The sequence below is a fragment of the Mesoplodon bidens genome, assembly GCF_964165515.1.
Source record: "Mesoplodon bidens genome assembly, chromosome: 11".
In the NCBI taxonomy this organism is placed as follows: Eukaryota; Metazoa; Chordata; class Mammalia; order Artiodactyla; family Ziphiidae; genus Mesoplodon; species Mesoplodon bidens.
In genome coordinates, this window is record NC_138167.1 from 48,683,901 (window position 1) to 48,704,639 (window position 20,739).

The following is a 20,739-nucleotide window of genomic DNA, read 5'->3' on the forward strand; positions in this document are numbered from 1 at the left end:
TTGTTTGGCATAGGGTGTCCAGCACTGTAGCTTGCTGTGCGTTGAGTGGAGCTGGGTCTTAGCGTTGAGATGGAGATCCCTGGGAGAGCTTTCGCCATTTGATATTACGTGGATCTGAGAGGTCTCTGGTGGACCAATGTCCTGAACTTGGCTCTCCCACCTCAGAGGCACAGGCCTGACACCTGGCTGGAGCAGCAAGACCCTGTCAGGCACATGGCTCAGAAGAAAAGGGAGAAAAAAAGAAAGAGAAAAAAAAGAAACAAAATAAAATAAAGTTATTAAAATAAAAAAATTAGAAAGTAATAAAAAAAGAAAAGAAAAAAAAAAAAGAGCAACCAAACCAAAAAACAAATCTACCAATGATAACAAATGCTAAAAACTATACAAAAAAACCCCCCAAAATTAACGGACAGACAGAACCCTAGGACAAATGGTAAAAGCAAAGCTATGCAGACAAAATCACACACAGAAGCTTACACATACACACTCACAAAAAGAGAAAAAGGAAAAAAATATATCGTTGCTCCCAAAGTCCACCTCCTGAATTTGGGATGATTCGTTGTCTATTCAGGTATTCCACAGATGCAGGGTACATCAAGCTGATTGTGGAGATTTAATCCACTGCTCCTGAGGCTTCTGGGAGGGATTTCCCTTTCTCTTCTTTGTTCGCACAGCTACCAGCATTCATCTTTGGATTTGGATCCACCTCTGTCTGTAGGTCACCTGAGGCCGTCTGTTCTTAGTTCAGACAGGATGGGGTTAAAGGAGCAGCTGATTAGGGGGCTCTGGCTCACTCAGGCTGGGGGGAGGGAGGGGTATGGATGTGGGATGAGCCTGCGGCGGCAGAGGCCAGCAGGACATTGCAACAACCTGAGGCTCGCTGTGCGTTCTCCTGGGAAAGTTGTCCCTGGATCACGGGACCCTGGCAGTGGCGGCTGCACAGGCTCTCGGGAGGGGAGGTGTGGATAGTGACCTGTGCTCGCACACAGGCTTCTTGGTGGCTGCAGTAGCAGCCTTAGCATCTCATGCCCGTCTCTGGGGTCCATGCTGATAGCCACAGCTCGTGCCCATCTCTGGAGCTCGTTTTGGCGGTGCTCTGAATCCCCTTTCTTCATGCACCCGGAAACAATGGTCTCTTGCCTTTTAGGCAGGTCCAGACTTTTTGCCGGACTCCCTCCCATCTAGCCGTGGTGCACTGGCCCCTCAGGCTGAGTTCATGCAGCCAACCCCAGTCCTCTCCCTGCGATCCGACCGAAGCCCGAGCCTCAGCTCCCAGCCCCACCCGCCCCGGCGGGTGAGCAGACAAGCCTCTCGGGCTGGTGAGTGCTGGTCGGCACCGATCCTCTGTGCGGGAATCTCTCTGCTTTGCCTTCCGCACCCCTGTGGCTGCGCTCTCCTCTGTGGCTCCGAAGCTTCCCCTCCACCACCCCCGTCTCCATCAGTGAAGGGTCTTCCTAGTGTGTGGAAACCTTTCCTCCTTCACAGCTTCCTCCCAGAGGTGCAGGTTCCGTCCCTATTCTTTTGTCTCTGTTTTTTCATTTTTCTTTTGCCCTACCCAGGTATGTGGGGAGTTTCTTGCCTTTTGGGAGATCTGAGGTCTTCTGCCAGAGTTCAGTAGGTGTTCTGTAGGGGTTGTTCCACATGTAGATGTATTTCTGATATATTTGTGGGGAGGAAGGTGATCTCCAAGTCTTACTCTTCCGCCAGCTTGAAGGTCTCCCTATGTGACTCTTATTTGTATCTTTTTCTAGTGTGTCTTTTAGATTCAGTTAATATCAGAAGTTTTCTCTGCTACATGGTGACTGCTGTCAGATGTTATAGACTAGATGAGGAGCAAGGAAAAGAGCAACTCTTTCAAATAGGAGTTTGAACTGCACCGAGATCTAAAGGGATAGTGTGATTAGTGAGGTGAAAAAACAGGGCGAGTGTCCTTGTGCAGGTTCAGAGGCACAGGAGTGGGAAACTCCATGGTACCTCTGGAAAGGACAAGTGGTCCATATGATGGCTGATATGCAGGGGCAGTGGCAGAGATAAGGCTGGAGCGTCATGCAAGCCCCCGACTTTGTGCTCTGCAGTCTTTATTGTAAAAAATGTGGGGACCATGCAGTATCTTGAATGGGAGAATGATATAATCAGTCAAGTAGAAAATATACTGGTTGGGGCATGGACACAAACACACACAAACATGTTCTTCCTCTTGTTGAAAAGTGAAAATTCAGAGGTGTTTAATCTTTTTCACACTAGGTCTTGTTTTGAAGGTAGAATGGTATTCACTTAGGCCTTGGGAAGAATGTGATCACAGAAGATTCTTTTTTAATATGAAACTTTTCATAATAAACTCTATGTACCAAATCATCTAGTGTTCACTAGCCATACCTATTTTGTCATATTTGTTTCAGTTTTTTCCCCCTGAATTATTGTAAAGCAAATTAGAGACATTATGATATTTCATCCCTAAAGGATGTTTCATACATAACCACAATACCATTATTATGCCAAATGAATTCACAATAATTCATTAATGTCATTTTAATGTATACGAGGGTCTCAAGTTTTTTCTGTTGTTTGGTTTTTTTTTTAGCCTTTCTTAGCTTTTTGTTGTCATAAAGCAGTACTCAGACTGAAATAATTGCTGGTTGCATGACTGAGTAGAATTTATGAAAAGTAGAATATATGAAAAGTATTAGATGATACGCTTTGACGTATATAATGAATCTTAAGTTCTGTGTGTGCTGTTTTCCTTAGGTGATGTGTACTGTGGGTAAATATTAATGAAGTTTGGAGGTTTAATGCCAGTTATAATTTTTAATATAGTACCTGTACATACTGAGAGTTGGAGGGGAGGTACACTGCCAGCAGTGGTGTTCTTTTGTCTGTTCTACTCATTCTACTCATAATTTATCATCATTAATTTCATCCTTCCAGCAGACTCTTTCCTGACTTTCCCTTAATCTGATACCTTCTCTCTCCTCACCAGATGATTCCAAAATTTGGTGAGAATAAAAAATTTAAAAATTAGTCTTTTCCCTCAAACACAGATTTGGGAGCTGGTAATTGAAATTATATGTATATTTTTATATTAGAAACTGAGTTTATATGAAGTTTTCTGTAAGCTACGTTTTTCTACTTGGTCATTTTATCATGTTTAATAGGTATGAAGAGGCTGAAGAAGACTGCACACAAGCCATTTTATTAGATGGCTCATATTCTAAAGCTTTTGCCAGAAGGGGAACTGCAAGAACATTTTTGGGAAAGCTCAATGAGGCCAAACAAGGTAAGACTATTTTTATAACACCCGGCCCTCACTCTTCCTGTTGACACTCCTGTTATAGAAGCAGAGATTTGCATAGCTTTCCCATGGTTCAAGGATACAGAACTTAGAAAAGTACATTTTCTTTCACAGTTTAGATCATGAATACATTTGTAGATTTGAAGGAATTCAGCTTCCACAGTGGACCTGGTTATCTTTTAATAGCATACAGTACAATCTGACCAAAATTAATGAAAAATTCGAGTTATAGGTGAGAAGGAAAAAAGCAAGAAAAGCAAGAATGAAAAGGGAGTCAGCAACCAGGAGGTAGAGGATAATATGAGACTGTAGTGATGCCCCTGCTTTTTTTCTTGATACTAGTTATTCTTATTTTTTCATGATCTTTTAAGTATTTACTCTGTTAGTCATTTTGAAGAACCAACTTACTTCTCTTGTGTGTTTTCTGTTTTACATAGTTCTGCTTTTTATTTCCTTCCTTCATCTGTCTTTTGGCTTATTTTGCTGGTTTTCTAACTTCTTGACACATCAATACTTATATAATTGTTTTTCAGCCTTTGTGTTTTGAATGTTCATTTAAATCTGGCAGTTGAAGTCTGGCTTCAGCTGTAGCCCATGCATTTTTTTATTATGGTAAAATAGACATAACATAAAATTTACTGTTTTAACCATTTTTAAGTGTACAGTTCAGTGGCATTGAGTACATTCACATTGTTGTGCAACCATCACCATTACACATCTCCAGAACTTTTTTATCATTACATTCTGAACATTCTACCCTTTTGACAATAACTCTCCATTCCCCCTTCTTCCAGCCCCTGGTAATCAACATTCTAATTTCTGTCTCTGAATTTGACTATTCTAGTACCTCATGTGAGTAGAATCATACAGTAGTTGTCCTTTCGTGTCTGGCTTATTTCACTTAGCATGTCTCTAAGGCTCATCCATGTTGTACCGTATGTCAGACTTTGATTCTTTTTTAAGGCTTAATAATATTCCATTTTCTGGGATTCTCTTAGATTCTGTCTTATGTTTGGTGATTACCCTGTCATTTGTCAACAGTGTGAGTTTTGGTAAGTTAGATGACCTCTAGATCAAGGCCTCAGTTGTTTCACTGTAAAGTGGAGTTGTAGTCATGGTTACATGAGAATTCATATAAAGCAACTAGAATAGCAGTTGGTAAATGTTAGTTCTTATTATTGCTCACCAGTTTCCTAGCATCCTGAGTAAAACTTCTTGAGATAAATGTGGGGTTACTAACTAAATATATAATTTCTTGAACTCCATAAAGTATTTTCACTAATTTATTATATTTCTTAAAAATTCATTTCAGATTTTGAAACTGTTTTACTTCTGGAACCTGGAAATAAGCAGGCAGTGACTGAACTTTCCAAAATTAAAAAGGTATGCATCCTTTCCACCAAAATATGGTCTTATTTTCTGAAGCATAAACACATTTATTTGTTGCATGCTTAAGTTGAGAATATTTTGATAGTCATGATTACAAATTTATTTTCAAGGAATTAATTGAGAAAGGACACTGGGATGATGTCTTTCTTGATTCTACTCAAAGGCAAAACGTGATAAAACCCATTGATAATCCACCTCATCTTGGATCAACGGTAAGTAAAGCCCTTTAATTTTTTCCCTTGCTATTTAAATATCAGTGTTCTATTAATAAGAGCTGAAAACAAATGTTGAATTAGTAGCCTCTGAAAAGAAATTAGTAGACTCTGAAAAGTAAAGCCCTTTAATTTTTTCCCTTGCTATTTAAATATCAGTGTTCTATTAATAAGAGCTGAAAACAAATGTTGAATTAGTAGACTCTGAAAAGAAATGTTGAAATCTCTTCCAAGAGCCATTTTTAGAATCTTTAAAAAATACTTCTTAGGAATATTGACATAATCAAATTGGGGAAAATTGAGCTGTTTAAAGTTCTGGGGTAACTTTTTAAAGCGACTTTTAATTTAACACTAAATATTTCTACATATTTTCTGGCTTTAAAGGAATCTGGAGCAGTTTTACATTTTGTAATTAAATATTTTTACTTCTATTACTGTTATTTGAGATTGGGATTTTATTACAGTAGTCTTTCATCTTCTGTGGGGTTTGATCTAAAGTTAGCACTTTGGCAAAAATCTAGTACAGGCATACCTTGTTTTTATTGCACTTTGCAGATACTGCGTTTTTTACAAATTGAAGGTTTGTGGCAACCCTGTGCTGAGCAAGTCTATCATCGCCATTTTTCCAATAGCATTTTCTTACTTCATGTCTTTGTGTCACATTTTGGTAATTTTTGCAATATTTCAAACTTTTTCATTACTATCATATTTGTTATGGTGATCTGTGATCAGTGATCTTTGTTACTATTGCAAAAAGACTTGCTGAAGGCTCAGATGATGGTTAGCATTTTTTTTGCAATAAAGTATTTTTTAATTAAGGTATGTACATTTTTTAAAGACATAATGCTATTTACACACTTAAAAGAGTACAGTATAGTGTAAACATAACTTTTATATGCATTGAGAAACCAAAGGATTTATGTGACTTGCTTTATTGCAATATTCACTTTATTGTGGTGGTCTGTAACTGAACCTGCAATATCTCCAAGGTATTGCCTGTATAAGCAGAATTATTCTTAAGAATATACACTGCACATTGTTTTTGGTATACCATACTGTTTTTCATTAAATCCAACAAAGCCAGTTTTTTCCTGCAATACTGGAACAGAAAGAGTAGCTGGTAAAATTCAGTGGTTTGTTTTGTTTATATATATATATAGTGTGTGTGTGACTCTATGGTAACTTCTCACATTTACATGGTATTATATATAGAAATTATGAAAGATAAAATGCATATAGAAAAGTACACAGAACAAATTAAGATTTAAAGAATAAAGTGAACACCTATGAAACCACCAACCAGGTCAAAAAATTGAAAGGTATCAGCCTCCAAAAATCTCCCTCTGTGCCCCTCACTGATCATGATCTCCCTGCACCCTAGAAGTAACTGTTATGCATGGATGATGCTTTGAGAGAAATAACAATTTTACAAGGAAGTCGGAGCAGATATTTTTATCCTCCTTTTACAAAGGAAGAAGGTGAGGCAAAGAAAGTTTGTGTTTTGTCAAGTTCATAGTTCAAGTTAATAACAGATAGAGGAATTCTGTGTTTAATATTTTTCTTGGGTTCTTATTTTGACTTTATTCTTGAATTTTCTGAGATAATAATTGTTTCATGTGCCAGGCATAAATCTTAGTTGCTTTCATACATTTTCATACATCATGTTCATTTTCATACATCATATTCACTTGCTATTATTCTATTCTTAACAATAAAGGTGATTAAATGTTTAATCCAATGTGATTTAAACTTTTATCTCTTTGTAAAACTTTGTCACAGAAGTTAATTCAAAAGTTAAAAACAAAGCCTTTGTCAGACTTTTGCTGTCCATAATTATAAAGACATTACCATGTGGTAAATCAGATATCTGTGTATGGAAGAATGTCCCATGGCCAGTATACCCTAAACAGCTTTTATAAATCTGTTGGGTTCTCTTCTCCCTCAGTTTAAAAATCAGTTTATGTTAATAGTTGTGAAAATGCAACATAAATTTGAATCTTTTGTGGCTGGATCTCAAAACAGAACACCTTCATGAATTGAGAGATCTAGGGTAAACCATTTTGTAACTGATCCAACAGAAACAAAATCGTTATCCTAGTGGGAAGGGGAAATAATTGCTATTTATTTTTGTAATAGGTCTCCATTTAAAAAAGTGGGCATTATTTAAAAAATAGTAGGTGCAGTTTGGTATGATGCTTTTGAGTTGATTTGAGCCCCATTTCATAAGCTTTAAACTTAAGTTGAGAATAACTCACAGGTTAGTTGAGATCAAAGGAAATAATGTCCAATAATGCTAAGGCAGTTTCACGTAAAACACATGTTAATTTCCTTTTCAGTCATATATGTGTGAGGCCACCTGGACACTGAGGAAGGTGGTCAGGAAAGAAAGGAAGGCCCAGGAGGTGGAGAAAAAAGAGTCCTGGGGTTACTTTATTCAAGCGAGAGGCTCGGTTGGGGTGTCCTGTGCTTGAGGGTGTGCAGCGGGGAGTACGGTTAATATATCTTCTCTAGAGAGACTGTAGGAGAGCAGTAATGTAGGTCAGCTGGGCCTGGGGTTCCTAGGTAGGATGGTAGTAAATGAGAGTTTGTCCTGATCTCTTGGTCTCCACTAAAATATTTTATTTTTTTCGTTTTCCTGTTTTCCCATATCAAAATTTCATGCTTGGTCCTTTGTCTCTTTCTCCTTTTCTGTTTATTCTTTTTTTAAAAAAATATTTTATTTATTTATTTATTTGTTTTTGGCTGTGTTGGGTCTTTGTTGCTGCACACAGGCTTTCTCTAGTTGCGGCAAGCGGGGGCTACTCTTCATTGCGGTGCGTGGGTGCCTCATTGCCGTGGCTTCTCTTGTTGTGGAGCACCAGCTCTAGGCGCGTGGGTTTCAGTAGTTGCCACTCGTGGGCTCAGTAGTTGTGGCTCGTGGGCTCTAGAGTGCAGGCTCAGTAGTTGTGGCGCATGGGCTTAGTTGCTCTGCGGCATGTGGGATCTTCCCGAACCAGGGCTCAAACCCATGTCCCCTGCATTGGCAGGCGGATTCTTAACCACTGCACCACCAGGGAATCCCTCTGTTTATTCTTATTTCTCTTTTCTTTTTCTTGAAATGGTATAATATAGAGTTAAATAAAATGTATGCTTCTAAATCTTAATTTAAAAAGAGATGAATTGATCCTTTCATATTTTCTTACATCTTTCAACTGTAGTGGTACCTTTTGTGTTTCACTCCTGTTACTAGCATACTGTCATCCCCTCATCCCTCCCAGCCATCAGTAGCATTGAGCAGCTCTCAGTAGCCACTGGTCTACCCTGAAAGAGATCATCTGTTAGGAAAGAAATTCATTAACTAGGATCATGTTTGCACCTCTGTTGTCAATGAAAGGATTTGGTTTTAAATGGAACTGCATTGATACAATTCAGTAGTTATAGTCTATTTTTTTATAGTCTGTTCTTTAACACTGTTTTTTAACACTAACACATATCCATTCTTGATCAATATCTTGATAGAAAACTATTGGTGTTGATAGTTATCAGCAAAGCAAAGGCCTTAGATGAACATGATTATCCTTAAAGATAGAACCACTAACAGGATTCTGTTAACAGACTTTTAATAGCTTTTTTATTTATGTGCATTCATCTAGTAACAGTCAGTTGTTAACCAGTAGGTCTTTTCTTAGTTATACTAATGGAATGCCTGGTTTTAACACTGAGTTTAGTATATATGTCAAAAGTTTTTATATTTACAGCTTTCTGATTTAAAATTCAACTCTACAGTTGGAATGAAAACTTAGAGTATACTGAAGAACGTCTTTTATTAAAAAGCAAAGAGTATTACATGTAAACTTAGGAAGAAGTTTAAAATGTTTGCCACCTGTTATGATTGAAATAAATAGTGAATGCTATTTATTTTAATAAATTAAAAACCATTATTGTGGTCAAGTACTTAACAACTTTGTGTAAATTATTTGGCACATCTTTAATTCTAGGCTGGTTTTATCCAGCAGTTAGAGGATGCAGTTAGGTTTTTGTTTTTGTTTTTTAAAATATTTATTTATTTACTTATTTGGCTGCATCAGATCTTAGTTGCAGGATGTTCGTTGCGGCATGCAGGATCTTTTCTTTCATACAGAATGCAGGTTATTGCCTGGCCATGTTCTACTTGCCTTCAGCCCACAATACTGATGTCACTTGGTCATATTTTTTTCTTAGCTTTGTTGCCTCTAGGATAAACTTCAAACTCCTTGATACAGCACACAAGTCCCTTTATAAGCTGCCTTTAAGGAGCCCTTCAGGCTTTATCTCCACCTCTCCTCCCCTTGCACCAGCCCTACTGGACTTCTCACCTTTCCACTGACCATGCCATACCCTTCAACACTGCCATTCCTGGGTACTTTTTCTGTGAAGCCCCCCGATGTCAATTTTTATCTTCCTTCCTCTGTTCTTTTAGCACTTTGTACCTGTACCTTTTTTTCTTTTTTTTTTGCGGTATGCAGGCCTCTCACTGTTGTGGCCTCTCCCGTTGCGGAGCACAGGCTCCGGACGCGCAGGCTCAGCGGCCATGGCTCACGGGCCCAGCCGCTCCACGGCATGTGGGATCTTCCCGGACTGGGGCACGAACCCGTGTCCACTGCATTGACAGGTGGACTCTCAACCACTGCGCCACTAGGGAAGCCCTGTACCTGTACCTTTTATAGTGCATGTTCCATTGCCTTGTAATTATTTATATATGCATCTTCTTTCCCCCATTTAGACCTACATATGGTAGTAGTCTGGCAGTATGACTCCAAATTGAATTTACTTACAACTCGGATATTGGCTGTAAAAACACTGTAAGCTTTTAAATTTGTGTCCCTAAAATAGGAAACCTTTGTATGTTGATGCAAAGAATTGATTTTAATTGTTTTAGAAACCACTCAAGAAGCTTATTATTGAAGAAACTGGTAATTTGATACAGACTGTTGATGTGCCAGATAGCACTACTACTGCTGCTGCTCCAGAGCATAATCCTATTAATCCAGCAAAGGTAACAGCAACCACTGGCACAAGTAAGAAGAACTCAAGCCAAGATGACCTTTTGCCCACAAGTGATATCCCAAAAGCAAAAGTATTGAAAATAGAAGAAATCAGTGATACTTCAGCTCTGCAGTGAGTAGAAATACTTTTATTTGATAGTCATCTAGAATGGTAGTAATCCCACTAGAAAATTGATATTGCTGATGAGACTTCTGGTTTGTACTCATCCACATAGTTTTTTGAACTATCCAACTTTACACTGTAGTTTTTCTTTTAACTGTAAGAGAGGTTTTGCTGAAGGAATGATCACTATTCCTTTACCACACCGAGGACTTTAGAAATAAGAGAAAGTATCTTTTTTTAAAAAAATATTTTAATTTTATTGGAGTGTAGTAGATTTACAATGTTGTGTTAGTTTCAGGTATATAGCAAAGTGATTCAGTTACACATATACATATATTCATTCTTTTTTAGATTCTTTCTCAATATAGATTATAACAGAATATTGAGTAGAGTTCCCTGTGCTATACAGTAGGTCCTTGTTGCTTATTGATCTTACATATAGTAGTTTTTGTATGTTCATCTCAAGCTCCTGATTTATCCCTCCCGCCCCATGTTTCCCCTCTGGTAATGATAAGTTTGTTTTCAATATCTGTAAGTCTGTTTCTGTTTTATAAATAAGTTCATTTGTATCTTTTTAAAAAAAATTAGATTCCACATATGAGTGGTATCATATGATATTTGTCTTTGACTTACTTCACTTAGTATGATAATCTCTGGGTCCATCCATGTTGCTGTAAATGGCATTATTTCATTATTTCTTATGGCTTAGTAATATTCCATTGTGTGTATGTACCACATATTATTTACCCATTCCTCTTTCGATGGACATTTAGTTTGCTTCCATGTCTTGACTGTTGTAAATAGTGCTGCAGTGAACATTGGGGTGCATGTATCCTTTCAGATTATCATTTTCTCTGGATATATGCCCAGGAATGGGATTGCTGGATCATATGGTAGTTCTGTTTTAAGTTTTTTAAGGAACCTCCATACTGTTCTCCATAGCAGTTGTACCAATTTACATTCCCATCAACAGTGTAGGAGGGTTCCCTTTTCTCCACACCCTCTCCAGTACTTATTGTTTGTAGATTTTTTGATGATGGCCATTCTGACTGGTGTGCGGTGATATCTCACTGTAGTTTTGATTTGCATTTCTCTGATAATTAGTGATGTTGACCATCTTTTCATGTGCATTTTGGCCATCTGTATGTCATCTTTGGAGAAATGTCTGTTTAGATCTTCTGCCCATTTTTTGATTGGGTTGTTTGTTTTTTAGACATAGAGCTGCATGAGCTGTTTGTATATTTTAGAGATTAATCCCTTGTCATTTGCTTCAGTTGCAAATATTTTCTCCCATTCTGTGGGTTCTTTTTGTTTTGTTGATACTTTCCTTTGCTGTGCAGAAACTTTTAAGTTTAATTAGGTCCCATTTGTTTATTTTTGTTTTTATTTTCATTATTCTAGGAGGTGGATCAGAAAAGATATTACTGCAGTTTATGTCAAAGAGTGTTCTGCCTGTGTTTTCCTCTAAGAGTTTTATAGTGTACAGCCTTACATTTAGTTCTTTGATCCATTTTGAGTTTATTTTTGTGTGTGGTATTAGAGAATGTTCTAATTTTATTTTCCTACATGTAGCTGTCCAGTTTTCCCAGTACCATTTATTGAAGAGACTGTCTTTTCTCCATTGTATAGCCTTGCGTCCTTTGTTGTAGATAGTTGACTGTAGGTGTGTTGTGAGTTTATTTCTGGGCTTCCTAGCCTATTTTATTGATCTATATTTCTGATTTTGTGCCAGTACTGTACTGTTTTGATTACTCTAGCTTTGTAGTATAGTCTGAAGTCAGGGAGTCTGATTCCTCCAGCTCTGTTTTTCTTTCTCAAGATTGCTTTGGCTCTTCAGGGTCTTTTGTGTTTCCATATAAATTAAAAAAATTTTTGCTCTAGTTCTGTGAAAAATGCCATTGGTAATTTGATAGGGATTGCATTAAATCTGTAGATTGCCTTGGGTAGTATAGTCATTTTGACAGTATTGATTTTTCCAATCCAAGAACATGGTATATCCTTCCATCTGTGTCATCTCTGATTTCTTTCATCAGCATCTTATAGTTTTCACAGTAGAGGTCTTTTGTCTCATTAGGTAGGTTTATTCCTAGGTATTTTATTCTTTTTGATACAATGGTAAATGGGAGTGTTTCCTTAATTTCACTGTCAGATCTTTCGTTGTTAGTATATAGGAATGCAGGAGATTTCTGTGTATTAATTTTGTATCCTGCAACTTTACTGAATTAATTGATGAGCTCTAGTAGATTTCTGGTAGCATTTTTAGGATTTTCTATGTATAGCATCATGTCATCTTCAAACAGTGATGAAAGTATCTTGAACAAATTGATTTTGTGCATTTTCTTTTCTAGAACTTCAGTAAATATGTTTCACTTTGTAATTCAGGTTTTTAAATTTTTTATAGGGAAGCTTCATAAACAATGTAGAATTTAGGCATTATCATTATTCTAGCCATTAATATTTAAGATATTCATGGGCTCTTTAAATTTTGTTCGGAATTTTTCAAAAAGTCATGCATTTTCTTAATGATAAGAATATAAAAGACATAGATTAGTAGTTTACTTTGGGGTGTTGAAATTTTATTCATATATTTTTGCATTGCTACTCAACAGTCCTATTAAAAGTTTTTTTTGTTTTAAATTTTGAACTTTAGTAGTTCTGTTTAGAGTGATATTATACATTGTGGGAAAACTTTAAGCAGGCAGGTTTTTTTTTTTTTTTTTTAAAGGAGGAAGCATTTCTTCCTTCTTGGAATCCTTCTTGAAACTGTGGTAATTCACATAATTCAGAGTGAAAGGTTGACTTGTGAGTATATGTGATATAATAATTCAGTGTATAGAAATGTTTCGTCAAAAGGTGGCCAGGCTATTAGCCCAGCTCATGAGAATAGTCATTACGTAACCAGCATCTGAAAATTTGCACAAGTATAATCTGTCTTGCCAAAAGTATACATATATTATCAGCTGAAAGAATTTACTACTGGCAGAATATAAATAGATAATACAGTATTAATAAAGTCAGAAATTAAAAAATCTCTGTTGATGTTTCCTTATATAAGCTTTGACTATTTGTGGTTCTTCTCTTTGTTTTTCTTTTTTATTATTATTATTTATTTATTTTTGGCTGCCTTGGGTCTTCATTGCTGCTTGTGGGCTTTCTCTAGTTGCGGTGAGCGGGGGCTACTCTTTGTTGCAGTGCATGGGCTTCTCATTGTGGCGGCTTCTCTTGTTACAGAGCATGGGCTCTAGGCCCGTGGGCTCCAGTAGTTGTGGCACGTGGGCTCAGTAGTTGTGGCTCACAGGCTCTAGAGTGCAGGCTCAGTAGTTGTGGCGCGTGGGCTTAGTTGCTCCGCGGCATGTGGGATCTTCCCGGGCCAGGGATCAAACCTGTGTCCCCTGCATTGGCAGGCAGATTCTTAACTACGGCGCCACCAGGGAAGCCCTGTGGTTCTTTTCTAATTGTTTGATGCTTCTGAAATATTTCAGACCTGAAGTCAATTTGAAAAAGGATGTATGTCAGCCTTTCAGTGAGAAGATTTCTGTAGAGGTGGACAAAACATCTGCTCAGTTTATCAGGACTGCTCTTCCTCCAGTTCCTGCAAACTCATTTCAGCTTGAATCTGATTTCAGACAACTGAAAAATTCTCCAGATATGTTGTATCAATATTTGAAGGTAAGAGGGAGGAAGCTGGTAGTTCTCCTGTAAGTTAGAGGCCAAAGAACTTCTTTGGTCACTATATAATAATAGTACTATATTTGCTTATAATATGATTGTTGAAAATGCTCTTATCCCTTGCCTGATACATATCCCTTGCCTGGTCAGACCATTTTAAATATTTGCAACCAGTGAACCTCTGAAAAAGGTTCTGTGTTAAATTTTGTTTTCTAAAATAACTTAATCTAATTTCCTACATCATGACTTAAACTTAATTCTTCATCCTTCAAGATGAGGAAAGAAGCTAAAATACATTGAGTGCCTTCTGTGTGCCAAGCAATGCTTGCAATATTTAGGCCATCAGTCTCCTGAAAATGAGCTTTTTTTGCTCAAGAAAAAGAATTAACTCATGAAATTTACCAAATAATGGATTTTTAGCATTGTCTTTTTCAAGTAGTTCTATTTTTTAAACTCTCTAATTCTTTTTATTGGCCCTTGAGAGCTCTCTTTCATTTCCTGTTTCTGTTGGGTAGTACACATCTCTCCATGAGATTTTTCTCTGTCTTGAACAGAGTGATTATTTTATAGTTCCTCTAACTTTCATTCTTCTATCATAGTTACATTTCAGTGTGACTCCATTATTATTCATTGAATACTAATGCATAATAGTTATTTTTTACTATGTTGAACTAAGCAATTATTATATAAATAATTTGTGATTGGGAATGTTGCCATAATTTAATTTTCTAACACCTTATATTTTTCCCAAGCAAATTGAACCATCCTTGTATCCCAAGCTGTTTCAGAAAAATCTAGATCCAGATGTATTCAACCATATCATTAAAATTCTGCATGACTTTTACATTGAGTAAGTAAGTTTAGTTATGCTTTCATGTTGTAATGCTCAGCTGTTTCTAGTGATTTGGGAAATTCATTCTTTTTGATGTCATATTACCTTTTGTATAGCAAAATTAGCTCTCTTGTAAATTTAGCTGTTGCAGAAGTTGTAAAGAGATGACAAGTACAAACAATGAAATAGGAAATGATTAGGAGGAAAAATGACTTAAAATTTTTTTTAGAGAAAGGTAGGGTATGGAAGTGACAAATATTATAGCAGATTAATAACGTCTGTGCTGTGCCTCACATTTAAGAATATTACAATTTTTTCAGTTGACTTGATAAAATTCATTTGGGCACTTAAAATATAGACAGTATGCAGGGAAAAATGATACATGAAGACCTTATTTATATATAATTAGAAATATTATTTTAGTAAGCAGACTGAATGAGCTGCTTTTAATTGATAATTTGTTTATTTGGATTATTTCAGGAAAGAAAAGCCATCACTCATCTTTGAAATCTTACAAAGACTTTCTGAACTAAGAAGGTTTGATATGGCAGTGATGTTTATGTCAGAACCTGAGAAGAAAAGTGAGTTCTGTGAAGAAAGCTTTTTCATATCTCTTTATTCTTGTGTGTCCCTTTATTCAACAAATGGTAGCAAATATTTATTGAATGTCAATTATGTACAAGGTACATACAATTAAATTAATTACAATTAAGCTAATTAAATTGAATTACTATTAAATTAAGTAAAGTTAAATTTTTTGATCCCGACAACAACTTTGTGAGGTGTAGGTATGATTATCATTTTGGTTTTACAAAGGAGGAAACTGAAGCATACACAGGTAAGGAACTTGACCAAGATTCCATAGCTAGGAAGCCAGACCCAGGAGTTAAACCGAGGTGTTCTGGGCTCTTCTACTTGAAAACGCAGTGACAGCGTCATGGTTGAGCTGCTGGCATGATGGAACTCGTGCAGGGTTCCTGCCACAGGAGCTTGCAACTGGGCGTGGGTGCATGGGAGTTCTCACCCATTTTTTGAGCTAATTTCCTTGAGTTTCTTTGATTTAAGCTGAATTCTCAAAAAAGTGCAGGAGTCAGATGAAGAAGGTGGGAATGTGCAGAGGTTTTGAGGCAGGAGAGAGCAAACTGAGCTTAGAAAATTAAAAGGAGTGCAGTGCGGCTGGATTGTAGAGTTAGAGGGTAAAAAGAGGCAGGTGATGAGCCTGAAGAGTTGGATCCCTTGTTTATTTCTACATCTCAGTTTTTGGCATAAAGTGTCAGTTTTGGAGAACCCTAATTTAAGTAAAATCAAACTATGGAGAAACTTCAATTACAATTGACCCTTGAACAACATGGGAGTTAGGGGCGCCAACCCTCCAAACAGTTGAAAATCCACCTACAATTTTATAGTCGGTCCACAGTATCTGAGGTTCCTCATTCACAGATTCAGCCAACCGTGGATCATGTAGTATTGTAGTATTTACTATTGAAAAATATCCGCCTTTAAGTGGATCTGTGCAGTTGAAACCCGTGTTTTTCAAGGGTCAATTGTACTTGGAGTTCTAAGGCTATACTGTAGTTTTAGGAAAAAGAGAAAAATCATTAGAATGCAGGAGTACCAGTTTTTTAGTTTTAGAAATAGCAAAAACTATGATTTTCAGATACTTTCTGGACTAAACATACCTTGGGCTCCTTTTCTGTTTCTTCTTTATGTATGTAGCAGTGACATTGAATCTGAATCACTCAGAAAAATACTCTGTATGTTGAACTTAGGGAAATGGACATGTAATTTAGAGAGATTCCTAATAGGGGTAAACCAAAAGAAGTTTCTGCTTAATCTTTAATCAGAAACAGTCCCTGAAATTCCCTGAAAGTATTACTGTTTCCTATTACTATTCTGACCTCATTTTTTATCACTTTTTTTAGTCATTCTGCCCCACCGCACTGACTTGGTGTCTTTTTAATATACCAAATTGCCAAACTTCTTATAGCCTCAGGGTCTTTGTGTTTGACTGTTCCCCCTCAGCCTAGACTATCCTCCCTCCCCTGCCTCTTCCTCACTTCATTCAGTTTCCACCTAGTAGTCACCTCCTCAGAGACACCTTTCCTCACCGGCCTACTCACAATAACTGCCTGCCTCCCTTTCCTCATCACCCTCTGTCATCTTACCTCGCTTTGTTTTTCTTCATAATACAGAACGAGCTGACAGTATTTTAAGTATTTGTTTATTATTTCTCTCTCCCTAATAGAATGGAAGCTCCATGACAGCAGGAACTTTGTCTACCTTGTTCTTTAGGCCTCAGCGTGTAGAACAGTGCTTAGTACCTAATAACCTCTTAGTATAAGTGCATGAGTGAATGGATTTCTTTCCACTATGATGTGATAACTTGAAGGGTGCTCAAAGAATGTGAGTTGGTCCTTCAGACTGGCCTACCAACAGTACTGTCTTGGCGGGGTCACCACTGTCCGCTAAGTTAAACATGGGAAGCACTTACAGTGGTTCCTGGCATGTAACTTAATATTCAATAAATAGTAGCTGTTGTTGTCTTTTTTATTGTCATTATTATTAAAAACTGTTAGCTAGTTTTAATGTTGAGGAATGTATGAACTCTAATAGCGTTTTCCATAGTGTTGAGTGTAGACCACCCATTTCAGTAGTATGAAAGATAAAGATTTTAAATGACTCATAAGCAAATCTTTTTTAACTTTTAATTGTAATTATAAAAATGTACAGCTTGCCCATCAAACATTCTTGTGAATGTTATTGCTAATTTTTAATTTATAGTAGTGATATAAATTTTTCTTTTAAAATGATTTAAGTTTTGAAAAAGTTAATTGGAATATTAAATAAGTAAAAGTATACTTGTTACACAGGTCAAAAATCTTTAAGGTAGTACAGAATGAATTATGTTTCATCTGCAAAGTTAATGTCATTGAGGATGTAGCGGAAATTTTTTACTGCCAAAGCAAAATATTCTGCTAAGAAACATCATTGGACTGTTGTATAATTTTCTGTTCTCAGGTTGGCTTTTTAAATATCTGAATTAGAATTTATAAATAATCCTAATGATTGCTTTATAATGTAAAAAATATTTAATTTTTGTTTACTTTTACCTTTAATTTTTGCTTTACTTTTTAAAAATGGAGATTAAAATGAATTTTTTTTCTTTTTCAGTTGCACGTGTATTATTCAATCACATAGACAAATCAGGATTGAGTGATAATTCTGTTGAAGAACTCAAGAAAAGATATGGTGGTTGATTTCCATTTTTACTGAAATTATTGCCTTTGGATTTCATATGTAAATTTTTTTCTACTGAAAATAAAATGTTTTGCTTTTTAAGAAAATGATATCATACAGGACGTTTTTGGACGTAAGCTAACTAAATATAAAGTGAATTGTGATTTAACTAGTGAGAAATATACTTAAATGAACTATTTATAAGTTTTTTTCTGAAAATAAAGATATAAATAATGAGGTATACTTGTAAAGATTGGTGTTTTATGTCATTTTATTTTATTATTTTTATTAAAAAATTTTTTTTTATTTTTATCTGGCTGCGTTGGGATTTTGTCGCTGCGTTTGGGCTTCTCTAGTTGTGGCGAGCGGGGGCTACTCTTCGTTGCAGCGCACGGGCTTCTCGTTACGGTGGCTTCTCTTGTTGTGGAGCACGGGCTCTAGGTGCGCAGGCTTCAGTAGTTGTGGCACACAGGCTCAGTAGTTGTGGCTCGCGGGCTCTAGAGCGTAGGCTCAGTAGTTGTGGCGCACGGGCTTAGTTGCTCCGCGGCATGTGGGATCTTCCCGGGCCAGGGCTCGAACCCGTGTACCCTGCATTGGCAGGTGGATTCTTAACCCCTGTGCCACCAGGGAAATCCTATAAGTCATTTTAAGTGTTAAGGTTAGATACATTCTTCAGTGCCCCATAAGTGTTACATTTTAAAAAATATTTTCATGAGTTTTTGTAACCACATGACAAGGTTGCTTCCTTAGCATATGAATAAAGTTATATAGAGGGAGTTAGGTAGATATCAGATTGTCTCATTATAAAATGTTTTCGTACCATTGTGCCAGTTCACTAACATAAAATTGCTTAGTTGCAGGATGTGTATTTTTAGTATTTATGTTGAAAGGAGACTTTCAGTTAGACTTTTTAAATAGGTTACTTGGAGGTCACAGAATACTTAAATTTCAGTGCTACAGCTTTTTTTCCTCATGATATCCATGTTATATGTCAACTGAATGCAAATAATCTAAAGCAAGGTGTAAAAGTTTAAAAACTAGGAATGTTTAAGGTAGTAATTAGTGTATAGCTTGTGTGTACGTGGTTCATGTGAGTGTGTTGTCTGTGAGCTTTTGAAATCCAGGCTAGTGTTCTACATATCCTTGTTCTGCATGGTCCTTGGCCCAGTCCTTTGCACATAGTTAGGTTCCCACTTGGTAAATTTAATTGAATATAAAATTTAATTGAATTGATGGTAGGAATCAATTTTAGTAAATGTTCAAAGTAGCAACTTAGCAAATTTTGGGCATCCTGTAAATATTGCTAAAATCAATTTAATTTTAGAGGCTGTCATGTTAAAAAAATACTAGGTCACCATCCTATATAGCTGTTAGCATCAATAAGACAGTCAAATTTAAGACTTTATTTTTGTTGCAGCATACATATTATTATGCCTACAATTACTTGAGGAATAATTAATCTGTTTAAAAAGATAATTTCCCCAGTTCATGGTATAACTTATTAAGATGATCATAATTTGTATAGCTCAATGTTTTACAACATGCTTGGAGTTTATTAATGTTATATGTTGCTAAATGTATAGTCTTATGATATATAAACAGGCAGTGAAATTTAGTCATAAAGTATAGCTTATACATAATAATAATGCATTTTGAATGACTTGAATTTTTCTTAAGTCATTAATAAGACGGTGATTTTGCAGGGGTTTTGCAGGTGGTAGGCAGGAGGATGCTTGTGGGGGCTTGGCTGTGGGGAGGTGGCTGAGGGGGTGGGAACCGGGGCATGAAGGGCCTTCCATGCAGTGACAGAGAAGCTGGTTTTCTGAAAGTGATGGGGAACCACTCAAGGTTTTAAGGAAGAGAGTGACATGTGGTTTGAGTTTTAAGATCATTCTGGTAGCAGTGATGAGCGGTGGATTGGTGAATGGTGTGGCTAGAAATAGGGAGACCAATTGAAGAATACAAGAATGCAGGAGATAAATAACATTTGAACTAATAATAATGGGTAGCATGAAGTACTGCCTATTTGCCTGACATTAGTGGCTTTATGTCTTTTTTCATTTTAAATCCTCAACAAACCTAGGAGGTAGGTTCTGTTATCTCCACTTTACAGATAAGGAAATTGAGGCATATATAGGTTATGTAACTTGCCTATGGTCACCTGGTAACAGGTAGTCTGTATCCAAAGGCTACTTGCCCAACCACCATTCTATACTATACTGACTGGTGCAAAGGGATGGAAGACAGGTTGAGTTTAAGATATCTTAAGGAGGGAGAATCCACAGGGCGTGGTGGCATTCATTCATGTCTATTCAAACATTTCTTGAGTGTCTATAATGTGCTCGTAGGTGACTAAGCACTGGGGAAAACACAGGCCCAATTTCTGCCCTCCAGTAGCTCGCAGTGTAGCTGGGGAGTCAGATAAACCAGCAGTTACAGTACAGTGTCATGAGTGCCCTGATAGTTTGGAAAGGGCACTGGGGGAGCACAGAGGGTGCAGCTCTGAGTCAGACTGGGTGGCACAGGGAAGGAGGAGGCAGTGTTTGTTATGAGACTTGAGATATGAGAACGATGGTCCAGGTGCACGATGGGAGGGAAAGGGTCCTGGCAGAGGGATCAGCATAGATGAAGGTCATGTAACATGTCATGAGCCCCTTGACTTGCCCTGGGGGTTGTAGGCAATTCCATACACTATCAAGGCTGTTGTATTGGATTGAGTTTGAATTTGATTGGCTACAGTCTCCTTTCGTTTGTTTTATTATTTTTTTTAGTTTTATTTTTTTATTTATCTTTGGCTGCGTTGGGTCTTCGTTGCTGTGCACAGGCTTTCTCTAGTTGCGGTGAGTGGGGGCTACTCTTCGTTGCGGTGCGCAGTCTTCTCATTGTAATGGCTTCTCTTGTTGCGGAGCATGGGCTATAGGTGTGTGGGCTTCAGTAGTTATGGCACACGGGCTCAGTAGTTGTGGCTCGTGGGCTCTAGAGCG

At 37.1% G+C, this 20,739-nt stretch overlaps 1 protein-coding gene across 2 annotated transcripts in view; it reads left to right on the forward strand.

Annotated features, from left to right (window-relative positions):
- Positions 1–18,315, forward strand: part of RPAP3 (RNA polymerase II associated protein 3) — a 42,423-nt gene extending 24,108 nt beyond the window's left edge. For both annotated transcript variants that reach the window (XM_081248033.1, XM_081248034.1), the window contains exons 10-17: positions 3,153–3,274; positions 4,602–4,672; positions 4,789–4,890; positions 9,788–10,026; positions 13,500–13,686; positions 14,439–14,536; positions 14,999–15,099; positions 17,690–18,315. In XM_081248033.1, the coding sequence (XP_081104159.1) occupies positions 3,153–3,274; positions 4,602–4,672; positions 4,789–4,890; positions 9,788–10,026; positions 13,500–13,686; positions 14,439–14,536; positions 14,999–15,099; positions 17,690–17,775 (1,006 nt within the window). In that variant the 3' untranslated portion in view covers positions 17,776–18,315. The remainder of the gene's footprint in view (positions 1–3,152; positions 3,275–4,601; positions 4,673–4,788; positions 4,891–9,787; positions 10,027–13,499; positions 13,687–14,438; positions 14,537–14,998; positions 15,100–17,689) is intronic.
- The last annotated feature ends 2,424 nt before the right edge of the window (positions 18,316–20,739 follow it).